Source organism: Sitophilus oryzae, unplaced genomic scaffold, assembly GCF_002938485.1.
Source record: "Sitophilus oryzae breed Bouriz unplaced genomic scaffold, Soryzae_2.0 scaffold_1499_pilon_pilon, whole genome shotgun sequence".
Classification (NCBI taxonomy): Eukaryota; Metazoa; Arthropoda; class Insecta; order Coleoptera; family Curculionidae; genus Sitophilus; species Sitophilus oryzae.
The window spans coordinates 5,137,473-5,150,429 of NW_022146168.1; the positions used below are offsets into that span (position 1 = coordinate 5,137,473).

The 12,957-nt window shown below is 33.1% G+C and overlaps 1 protein-coding gene across 1 annotated transcript; it reads right to left on the reverse strand.

The window, feature by feature from the left end:
- Positions 1-207: 207 nt before the first annotated feature.
- On the reverse strand, positions 208-2,567 carry LOC115877966 (HIV Tat-specific factor 1-like). Its single transcript, XM_030894317.1, has 3 exons — positions 1,777-2,567; positions 540-989; positions 208-241 (listed from the first exon to the last, which is right to left on the reverse strand). Exons 1-3 carry the CDS (start codon positions 2,565-2,567, stop codon positions 208-210), a joined length of 1,275 nt encoding a protein of 424 aa, XP_030750177.1.
- Positions 2,568-12,957: the final 10,390 nt, after the last annotated feature.

Sequence of the window (12,957 nt, forward strand, 5' to 3'; positions counted from 1 at the left end):
TGTATATACAATCATTAGTATCATATTTATTTGTATTTTTATATTACATACCTATATTATTTCTTAGTCCTATCTTTTAAGCGGACATCTCCAACAAGCGGAAAAAATTACTGGTACAGTCAGTGTCCGTTTATGAGAGCTCTCACTGTATCAGTTTTGCTGTTTTTTCAGCCCTTTTGTAGAATGCAAATGCTATATGTATTTTTTTTATGGATTTTTTTCTTTGTACTTGATTTGAATTCTACAATATAAACATATAAACATCTTTAAACTGTGGTATAAGCCTGTTTAAATTTTTAAATGGAAAAAGTAATTTTATGTTTAAAAGAATTTCTTATAATAATAATAATAATAAATAGGAAAAAAAATAAAAAAATAAGAAATAAATACATTTATTTTCAACAAAAAGAGATAAAATTACAATTTGGTAGGTAGATATTTTCAATTAATAAAAAAATTTAAATGAAAATAATATATACTATTTACAAGAAAAAGGATTTTGGCTGATATGTTGTGATTATACCGAGGTAAATTTATACCGAGTCTTGCCATCCCATATTTCTGCTGTTGATCGCCTTTTCATGAACGATCCTCCGTTCAGCATCACAACAACTTGATCGGCCTCCTCGGTCGTCCCCATCGCTACTCGCGCTATCCCCTCAGGTTCTCTGTCATATACCATCACTTTTCGCACTTTTCCTATTTTTCGAATTTCCTTTGTTAACACCTGTTCGAATTTCACCATAAGATCGATATCGTGGTCAAACAGAGAAGGTTCAAAAAGGTTCTTTATAATCACAAACCGATCATTATCACTCATCACTCTAATAACTTTTCTCTGTGTCCAAGTTGGTTCTGAAATTTTCCTTTTTTCCCCTTTAATTGTTTTTGATTCAGCAGGTGGAGCTGCTTCTAAAAGATTGGAAGTTGCAGTTTTTGATCCCGTACTGGCTTTATTGTAAAATGAACTAAGTATAACCCTTGTATAACTAAATGTTATTTGATTGATTGTGTACATTACAAACAGAAATAACCGGTGTTAAAAGTATCATATCGGCCCGTAAAGTGTATTGGCAAAGATAGGTACGTTTTTTTTGGTGTCGACCTATCGCAGTGTTTTTGCTGTTTTGATTCCCGCTGAGCCTACACCGTTGCCGGAACGTCTAACGAAGCGGACTGTCCTACAGTCCTACATGCGAAGATAATTTTATTGTTAACAATAAATTGCTGCAGTGTCTTTTGCAAAGGAAAATTTCATATGTGTGTCAGAATTAAAGATAATATATCAAAAGCAGTATTGGAATATAAAAATTTTAGAAGCTACTTTACTTAAAAAATAGATATTTATTGCTAAAATGATGTTTACTGCTTATCAAGATAGTTTTGATTATCTTGGTTCCAGGTTTTTGGCACATAGACCCTTAGAACTTACTCTCTTCAAAAACATTATATTTATTATATATTAGTATTATTATGTTATAGAAGAAGATTTTACGAATGCAGTTAGAAAAGCAGCAGGTAACAAGAAACTCGAAAGCATCAAGTTATAAGCCTGTTTAAATTTTTAAATGGAAAAAGTAATTTTATGTTTAAAAGGATTTCTTATAATAATAATAATAGGAAATAAGTAAAAAAAAATAGGAAATAAATATATTTATTCTCAACAAAAAGAAACAAAATTACAATTCAATTAATAAAAAAATTATATGAAAATAATATAATTATACTATTTACAAGAAAAAAGATTTTGGCGGATATTGTTCGGTAAATTTATACCGTGTGTTACCATCCCATATTTTTGCTGTTAATCGCCTTTTCATGAACGATCCGCCGTTCAACATCATAACAACTTGATCGGCCTCTTCTGTCGTCGCCATCGCTACTCGCGCTACCCCCTCAGGCTCTCTATCGTATACCATCACTTTTCGCACTTGTCCTATTTTCCTAATTTCCTCTGTCAACACCTGTTCGAATTTCACGATAAGACCGACATCGTGGTCAAACAGAGAAGGTTCAAAAAGGTTCTTTATGATCACAAACCGGTCATTATCGCTCATCACTCTATGAACTTTTCTCTGTGTCCAAGTTGGTTCTGAAGTTTTCCTTTTTTCCCCTTTAATCGGTGGAGCTGCTTCTAGAAGATTGGAAGTTGCATCAGTTTTTGATTCTGTGCTGGTTTTATTGTAAAATGCATAATTGATCTGATAATGAGCCATAAAATCATCCACTTTTGGAAACCAACCATTCCTCTCTCTGTCCCAGAAAAACTTCAAGCCTTCTTCATCGGTGTAGACGTGATGGGTGCCGTCTTCGAATTCGTAAGTTACGTTCCTACGAGCCCTACGAGGGACCCATTCATTCTTATCTGTATCCCGATCTTCATTTCCGGATTCTTCATTTTTTTCCTCAGCCTTTCCCTCAAGGTTTGAAGTCGGAACAGATGCTTCTTGTGATTTTTCACCGAGGAAACTTTCTTGTTCGCCAGAAGGCCCAGAACCGTTTGGTAGACTCGGCGGTGTGTTGTCTTTAGGATTAATCTCACTCAACTTTTCACTAAGTTCACTCATTTTAAAAAATGATGTTTAATTTACTTTAAATAAACGAAACAGATCGGTGACGAGCAAGTATCGAATAACTACTGCACCTGTGTACTGCACTGGCCCGAGACACGAGATTGCGCCGGTTTTGTCCAGTTTCTAGGCTCCGCCTCCGAGCGTTGTCGACCACTAGCGGTAGTCGAGGCAAGTGACAAAAACGGTATTTCGGTACCGGAGAACCAGGAAGGTACCAACCCCATGTAATTAACACAGTAACACAACAGTAATTACAACCGCTAAAAAAGCTTGTTTCAAAAAACATGTGCCATCTCTCGTGTGGAGATTCCTTACGTAAAAATAAGATTTATTCTTCATATCAACATATAGGTGCGATTCTGCTTTTTTTTCGTAGCTACGGGGTGTCAAAATCTAAATAAATTTTCAATTTATTATAATTTTCTTCCAAGTACTTTTGGTGATTCAAACGAAATTTTGTGATTAAAAGTTACTATAAGTGCTATATATTTTAATGCTAAAAAGTGTCGATAAATAAATCAGGGACTGGAATATGGATGGATATCACTGGAATATTTTTGAAAAATAAAACATGTGCGCCACTGACTTATTTTCTTTTGATATCATAATTATTGTGTAAGCCGTTTAATGCCAATTAAAAGTTATCTCTTGATATTTTGTCGAATTCGGCCTGCTTGATGAGATGTTTTATTAATCACAATTAATAAAATTAAAATTAAAATAAAATTAATAAATTATATATTTTACCTAATTTATTATTAAATATTATTACTATTAGTCCAACATACAGCAATTTCAAATAAAAAAATAATGGTATTTAAGATAATTACAAAAAACCCAATTTGAAAAATTTTAACATCCTGTAACTCTAAAACTATGCCTGTGGCATAGTTTTATATAAAACATGGCATAGTTTTATATAAAACTATATATGCCATGTGGCATCCAAACCAACCCATGTTCATAGAAACTTTTTTTAATATTTTTTGATGAGGAATCAATGAGTACTTATTTAAAACTGTCGCAAGTTAATGATATTTATTTTTAAAGGTTGCTATTAGACTTGGATCAAGGCAAATTAATAAATTTGCGTTTATCTCACCAAGGAGGCCAAAATCGACAAAATATCAAGAGACAACTTTAAAATCGGCATTAAACTGCTTACACTATTTCGCTAACGAGAGAAAAAAAAATCAGTGGCGTATATGCTTTTTTTAGAAAAATATTCCAGTGATAACCCATATGCACGTCTCTGGGGAATATATCGACGTTTTTTTAGCTTTAAAATATGTCGCATTTATAGCAACTTTTACCCTTAAAATTTCATTCGAAACAATAAAAGTATACTTGGAAGAAAATTTTAATAAATCTAAAAAATAAATATATATTAAGACTTTAACACCTTGTAGCTACGAAACAAAGCAGAATCCTATGTAGATATGAATAAAATAATAAATCTTATTTTTACGTGAAGAATCTCCCCACGAGAGATGGCACAGGTTTTTTGAAACACCCTGTATAAACTAAATATGTTTTATTTTTATATTCAACAAAAATTTTGTATTATACAGGGGTAACATAGGCTAATCAGATTACCGTTGGTCATAAACTAAATAGGCAACATATTAATTATAGATTATTTTTCATTAACAAAAAAAACAGTGGCGTATGCTAGGATGGGATATGAGAACACGGTCCCCACTTTTTCAGGTTTTTGAATTGTAATGATATTGCAAATATTTTTAGTTTTATATTTAACAGAAAATATTAACACAGAAAAAAGAAATTTCTAAAATGATGTTGCGACTATTTTAAATTCTAATAATTCTATTTTTAACGTGCCTCTTGTCTAAAGAAGGAAATATTAAATGTATGTAAGTAACCCCTATAATTTTTAAATTCACCATACTTAGGGCCGTCGCTAGACTTTTGGCCACCCGGCCGACCCGGTGCGAATTTTTAAATTGCCGCCCTCATATCTGTATATAATAAAAAGATTAATTAAGTTAAAAAAGTCTTTATTAAAAAATAGAAAATAGAAACGTTAATGATAAATACACATACCATCTGATCCTAAAAAATGGCGTCAAATTACCTTAGAAATGACAATCGACTAAATTTTATATGTAAAATTATTATATGAGGAATGTTATCGATCATCATTTCTGTTTTTTTTTTCGATTATACGGGATTAGGATACTTACAAAGTGAAACACCCACATTTTCGCAAATTTTTTCCTCAACATGAGTCTAATAATTATAATGACAAATTCTCTATTTTTTATAAACTATAGGGTGCTTAATTTCAAATAGCAGGGAAAACAACATTATATCTAGTTTCAACCTTTTTACCAAGCAATTTTGACCCCCTATACCGGGTGTTTCACAAAAGTGGCTCACTCCTATAACTTTTTTTTATTTTTTCAGATAAAAAACGAGAGATATGACATAAATCAGGATTGATTGACGTATTCAATTGTTTTCGATCACTTCCTGTTTCACCGGAAATGACTGCAACTTTTGATTTTTTAAGCCACCCTCGGTATTTTTTTACTTTATTCGATAGAAAATGGCACTCTGAATAGAATAACATATTATATGTCAAATTTTGACATTTTCGCATATAGTTTATTTGAAATTGTAAAATGCAGATTATCCAGTAAATTTTAAAATATTGAAATAAAATGATGGTACTATTTGATGCTGCGGAGGAATTTTGACAAATGGCACAAATATATGATGGCATTAACCCATGTGACGTTGCCGCTATTTTACGCCAATTTTTTTATGTGCCGATCATGGTGAAAACGAATTATTTTAAAATCTGTGTTTAAAATCAAATCATTGAAAGCACTCAGATTCGTATTAAAATATAAAAAAACACAGTTTAACCCCCCTCACCATAGAAAACCTAACCAAAGCAACCCAAATCCTAACCAATCTAATAATATTTTTTCAAAATCACAGTTAATTATTAAAATGTAAAAACCACAGCTTCACACCCTCCGCAAAGAAAGGCTAACCAAAGCAACCGAAATGCTAACCAATCTAATAATATATTTGCAAAATCACAGTTAATTATTAAAATATAAAAACCACAGCTTAACACCCTCCCCAAAGAAACGCTAACCAAAGCAACCCAAATCCTAACCAATCTAATAATATTTTTGCAAAATCACAGTTAATTATTAAAATATAAAAACCAAAGCTTAACACCCTCCGCAAACCAAACCAAACCAAACCAAAGCAACCCAAATGCTAACCAATCTAATAATCTTTTTGCAAAATCACAGTTAATTATTAAAATATAAAAACCACAGCTTAACACCCTCCGCAAAGAAAGGCTAACCAAAGCAACCGAAATGCTAACCAATCTAATAATATATTTGCAAAATCACAGTTAATTATTAAAATATAAAAACCAAAGCTTAACACCCTCCACAAAGAAAATCTAACCAAAAAATCAAAACCACAGAACCCCTAAAAGAATATCTAACAAAGCCTCACTTCAGTAGAAAATTATATAAAATAATTATATTGACAACGTTGCAAATAGCATGCGAAGGCCGTCGATCAACTGTCAATCAAAAAGTCAATCGTTGCTAGCTCGGAATGCTTGTGTCTAGCCCTAGCAGAACACGCCCTAAATCGTCTCAAAAAAAATAAAGCCCCAGGTATAGATGGTGTAGCTGCTGAGATATTAAAGTCAATAGGGCAACCGGTAATTGATGTTATTCACTTCATATGCAATCTGATTTGGAAGACGGGAATTTGGCCAGACGACTGGTGCAGCTCGCTATATATACCACTATATAAAAAGGGTAATCCGGCAGACTGCAATAACTATCGAATGATTGCTTTAATTCCTCATGCATGCAAAATTCTCCTGCAGATTATTAACAACAGACTCAGGCCATATCTACTACCACAGATTGCAGAAGAACAAACTGGCTTTATGCCTGGTAAGGGTACCAGAGAACAGATAGGGAACGTACGACAGTTAATAGAAAAAGCGCGAGAATTCAACATAGAAATGTATCTCTGTTTTATCGACTATTCTAAGGCCTTCGATCTAGTCAAGTGGCAAAAACTTTGGCAAATACTCAAGGAAATGGGGGTTCCTGATCACCTTATTCTACTTATCCGACAACTATACCAACATAATTACGGACTTATAAGAATTAATGATGTCACATCAAATAGATTTCAAGCAATGAAGGGTGTCAGGCAGGGGTGTGTTCTCTCACCCCTATTGTTCAATATTTATACCGAGTACATAATGCGTGATATTCTCGATAACTGGCAAGGTGGAGTATCTGTGGGGGGAAGGAAAATCAATAATCTAAGATATGCCGACGATACACTAATCATAACATCAAGTGTGGAAGAAATGGAATTTATTATGCAACGTCTCCAAGAAACTAGTACAGAATTTGGGCTAAAACTTAATCCTAACAAAACTACTGTCATGATTGTGGACCGACAAAACAACAACCAACCTCACGTGGGAAACATAGCTGGATTTAAGGTGGTTAATAAATACTTATATCTGGGATCGCTAATCGACAACAGCGGCTCATGCGAAGGCGAAATAAGACGTAGAATTGCGCTGGCTAGAACAGCCGTAACTAAATTAACTAAGATATGGAAAGATACAGCCATCACTAAGAATACCAAACTAAGACTGCTGAACTCGCTTGTTTTCCCGATTGCTACGTATGGGGCGGAAACATGGACGCTGAAGAAAAGCGATACCAGGCGAATAGATGCTTTTGAAATGTGGGCATATAGACGTCTGCTACGTATACCTTGGACAGCCCATCGTACGAATGAGTCAGTTCTCCAAGAACTAAACTCACAACTCAGCCTCTCAAAAAAAATAAACCGATGTTTTCTGACATATATTGGTCACATTGCTAGAAGAACGGACTCACTGCAGCTGCTAATAGTCGAGGGAAAGGTAGAGGGAAAGCGACCACGAGGAAGATCACCCAAGAGATGGGTTGATCAAACTAAAGACCTAATCGGCCAAGGCCTTCATGAAACCGTCAGCATGGCTCAAAACAGAGCGGACTGGCACAATACGATAAAAACCGCTACAGGAACATCATAGTCACTAATCCCTCTTCAGGGAAACGGACCAAAGAGAGAGAGCCCTAGCAGGCAACTGTTAAGCCCGACCAATCACGTTAGAGTTTTTGACAAACACAAATGAATTAACACACTCCAAATAACCACACTAACCAACCTGATTGGTCAAGCTTAATAGTTGACGGCTAGGACTAGACACTTCTGCTCGGAATATTGTAAATACATGTATTTTCTTAATTTTTACGCTCACAAAGAGGTTTTCTTGAATTTTTGTGCTTAAACTAGGTCAATCCACATCTACCTATATAATGTAATAAAGTGCAAATATTCGATGTTTCTACCTAATCTGTATGGAAAATTTAACGTTTCTAGTGTCCGTAATATCGACTGGAACCAAAATCTTTTTCCAAATATGCTAATGAGTCACCCTCGGTTGAGAAAATTGAGATATGATTAAAAATATGATTTGAGCATTTTGATCGTCTAATATTTTTCGTGTTTTGTCCTGGTCAGTTACAGAACAAAACACAAAAAACATTAGGCGATCAAATCTATTTTTCCTTAAGGCTCCCTGATTAAAAGTTAGTGTTTTTGTGTTTTTAACACAACCATAATATACTCTAGATTAAAATTTAAAATAAGATTTTTTAAGCGAAAAATCAAAAGTTGACATGTGATAAGTCATTGTATTCAAAGAGCCACTTTTTATCACATAAATAAAAAAAAAATACCCGGGGTGTGATTTAGAAATCAAAAGTTGTAGTCAATTCCGGTGAAACAGGAAGTGACCTAAAACAGTTCAATACGTCAATCAATCTTAATTTATGTCACATACTAATATACCAAATCCCGTTATTTTATCTCTAAAAATAAAAAAGTTATAGGGGTGAGCCACTTTTGACAAACATCCGATATGCCAAACAATTTAGACTATTTTACTATGTTAAGGTATAAAAGAAGACAATATTAAAAAATACTTTCAGTTAAAAATCATTAAAAATCAGCATTTGTGTTTTTAGAACTGCTTTAAATATGCATAGAAAATTTAATCTAAATATTGTTAGATTTTATAAACCACCCGGTATGGATTTTTATCCGGTATAAATACAAAATTACCTCCGCCGCGTTTAATAAATGAATTACCTCTAAATTTACAGCTCTCTTTCTTGCACGTTTTATTACCTCTTTTGTCCCTTTTATAATATTTCTACTGTAAACAAATGCCTAAAATAGTTTGAATACAGATAAACCCGATATAATATAAGATATTTGGTATAACTTTTAGATTACACTGTATAATTTTATTGCGGGGAATTTCGGTTAACCTTTTTTTTATGGATACTATATAGAAAAGCATTGGATAATATACAGGGTGGTCCGATCTGTATTCCGGTAACTTCGGCAGCATATTCTGCAGATAAAAATAAGTAAAAAAGTTCGTATAAATGTATGTCCTAAAATACTTAGTTCTGGAGATACAGGGTGTAGAAGTTTCATTTTTATTTTGATTTTTTCTAAATAATTGAATTTTCTGAAGCAACGTCAATATTTGGATGAAAATTGGTGTCTGGGAGTTTTGTGATACGAGAAATTTGATTTTGATGTCAAAACGACTCCTGTTTGTAGGGGGCCCCCCTGCGTTTTGACTGTTTTGAAGAGTAATAACTTTTCGACGGTACCTGTATAAAACTACTGACAAAAAAATATACATTTCTATGACTTTTTACGTAAAAAATGTCTCTTGGTAAAAATCGCTATGAGCAACCGTTCTCAAGATATTTAAAATGGAAATAGTCAATGCCATGTCATTATTGACAAAAAATAAACACGCATATTTTTCTGCGAAAAAATGATGATTAAACAGTTTCTGTTGACCTTTTGGCACAAAAAGATTTCAAATTTAAGATTTCAGTCTAATAACTGTTGGGTCAACATGTTTAATTTGTCAATGATGACAGGTATTGATAATTTCAATTTCAAATATCTCGAGAACCATTACTCGTAGCGATTTTTACCAAGAGACCTTTTTTATGTAAAAAAAGTTGTAAATGTATATTTTTTTACTCAGTAGTTTTATACAGGTATGGTCAAACCAGTTAAAGCATATGTAGGTGGTGCCCGGTACAAGTAGGAGTCATATTGGCATGAAAATCAAATTTCTCATGTCCAAAAACTCCCAGATACGAATTTTCACTAGTAATACCACTAGAGGTCAAATTATTTCCGGAATTTTTTTCGAGCTCATGAATATTTTGAAAATTAATAATATAATATAATTTTCCAAAAATATTCATGAGCGAGAAAAAATGTCCGGATTTAATTTGAACTCGTGTGGTATTCGGTAAGAAAATTCCACACCAAATTGTGTTTGAAAATCAAATAACTAAAATGTATTTTTCGATTTTTGGTCGAATTGATTATTTAGTTACTATGATAACTAAGTGACACCCAAACTTAAAAACTATTTCAGTTTTGAAGCTGTCAAGCGGCACGGCTTAAAAAAATGTTTCACTTCGGTCATGAAAGCAAAGAAAATATTCGCTAGGAGACTTTGCTAGGAGATTAAGCTGTTGACACCCGCGAATACTAGGAAATCGAAGTCAAGCGTATGGAAGCAGTTTACAAACTTTCATCTCGGCTTTGTAATTAAAATGTATCAAAATTATCATCTAAATATTGACGTTACTTCTTATATTATTTGGAAAAAATCTCGAATTAAAAATGACTTCTACACCCTGTATCTCCGAAACTAAGCCCATTTTAGGACATACATTTATACGAACTTTTTCACTTATTTTAATCTGCAGAATATGCTGCCGAAATTTCCGGAATACAGTTCGGACCACCCTGTATATAAAATAATATGTGACATTGGAAATATGGTGAGAACACAAACAAAATGCCTTTTGAATTTTGTCTTTTTAATAATTCACTTAAGAACTTAATATTTCCCAATTAAGAAAAAAATTAAATTAAAAATATTATTAACTACGGCCTTAACCGTAACAGCATTTTTCAAATTCTTAAAAGATTTTCTCATGTGGTGGAATTTGTAGGTTGCAAATTCGAGGTACGAGAATTGGTATCTCGGTAACCGTAATAGATACGAAGATGGTTAAATTGGGGCAAAGTTGCTCCTTGGGATGTCCACCAAGATGTCATCAAAAAAGTTTTAAAAATTTCAAGGATTGCTGATCAGTTTTTTGGAAAAAACGGATTTTTTTGAAAATCAATTTTATTTTTTCCTGTCGTTACTTTTTAGCAAATCAAAAAACTAATTACGCATTCTAATAGCCACTTTATTAGCAGTGGCGGATAGAGAGGTCCCGGGTCCCCCCATAGGTCCCGGGTCCCCCCTTAAATCTGTAAATTGGGTTAAATCTTCCCATATAACACAACACAATCCTATAGATATCTTGAGGATATCCACCAAGGATATAGTAAACATCTTAGGGATATCCAAAAACCAGAGGAGGATATTTATGGGATATCCAAGTGGGACAAAAAAAGTCATCTTCAAGACATCCCTAGGCAAGCCTTTTACGATTATTTGGGATATTTCTAGGATAATACAAGGATGATGTTGGGAGCATTATAGAATATTTTTAGGACATTATATGAGGACTGTTATTTGACAATACTTACTTCATCCTTAGTTTATAGTAAAAACGTTCGCGATTTAGTTTTATTTAGCCACATTTTGACGTTATTCACTGGATATTTTTATTAACAGCTCTAAAATATACCTACATATTATGTCAATGAATTTTGCGTCAAAATTTAGAAGTTTATTTGTATGAGTTAAGAGCTTTCAATTTATACTGTACCGTCGAAAAAAAACGGCGTTCAATTGGCTTGAAAATTACGATCGATGACGTTCCCCATATAATTTTACGTACAAAATAACAGCAATCTTCATTTCCAAGCCACCTCTGACGATTTGACGCCGTTTTTTTCGATCGTATGGTATTATACCAGATTATCAGTGGCGTAGCTACCAAGGGGCTAGGCGGGGCAGTGCCCCGGGGCTCAAGGGGCCCTCGAATCCTTACCAGAAATCTCAATCGAACTGAACTTTTGGAAATTTCTCCCATTTTCATAATAAATATGACAGGTTGCAACCTCACTTTAATCATGACAACTCAGTTGAGAGAAATTAAAAAGTTATGCATAGGGAATTCCCCTAAATTCTTTTTGTAGGTTGGCAGTGTTGTCAGTTTGACGGATAGTGATATGTGCTAAAAATTGATATAACTTTACAAAAATGCGACATCGCTTTGAGCGAGGCGAGTAAAGTTTTAGCAGAGACCAAAGCAAAGTTGCAAATTTATAGAAATTATTTCGAATTATTCAAGTGCAAAGCCAGTGAAACTGCAAGATAATATGGTATTGATGCCCATTTTCAAGAAAAAAAGGCAAAGAAAGGCTAAAAAACATTTTGATGAATTAGCTGCTGATCATCGATTTCCAAACCGAGAAAAAATATTTAAAATTGAGATTTTCAATAAATGTACTAGACACAGTAATATCTCAATTAGATACAGGTTTTATTGGTATGAGTGCAGTCTGTCATATATTCGATTTTCTAACACCAACATTTTTATTACATGTTGATGAAGCAACTTTATCACAAAAGTGTTATGTAAGGAAATAATGAGCAAATATGGAGTGCTAGAATGCGACCTAACGGAAGTATTTACAGTAATGTTCTTATTCTTTACAATTCCTGTCACTTCTGCAGCAGCTGAAAGGTCATTTAACAAATTAAAAATAATAAAAAATTATTTAAGAAATAATATGGACCAAACTCGACTCCGACATTTATCACTAATAGCAATTGAAAACAAAAGGGCATCAAGCATGGATTTAAACGAAGTCATTGGTACTTAAAAATACTTAATAGTAAATAATACTATAATAATAAAATTATTAAAAGTACTATAATAAAAGTACTTAATTTGGCGAAAACTAAAGCTAGGAAAAAATTGTAAATATAATTGTTATTTAGTCAGTTGGTAGGCTCAACCTTTAAATAACCTGTTTTTAATAAACCCTTGAATTTTCTCTATATCGTTTTATTAGCCAAACCTACACCAAGTATTAATTGTAATTTATTTTTTTTACTGTTTAATATTTTTATTACCTGCCCTGCAGTGCACAAAAAAGACCTTAAGTAGCTGAGCATTTTTAAAGTATTTGTATATTTCATATTTTTATTTGATAAAACCTAATCAGTTTACATAGCAGTGGGGCCCCATTTTTTAATTTGCCCCAGGGCCCTTGGTTACCTAGC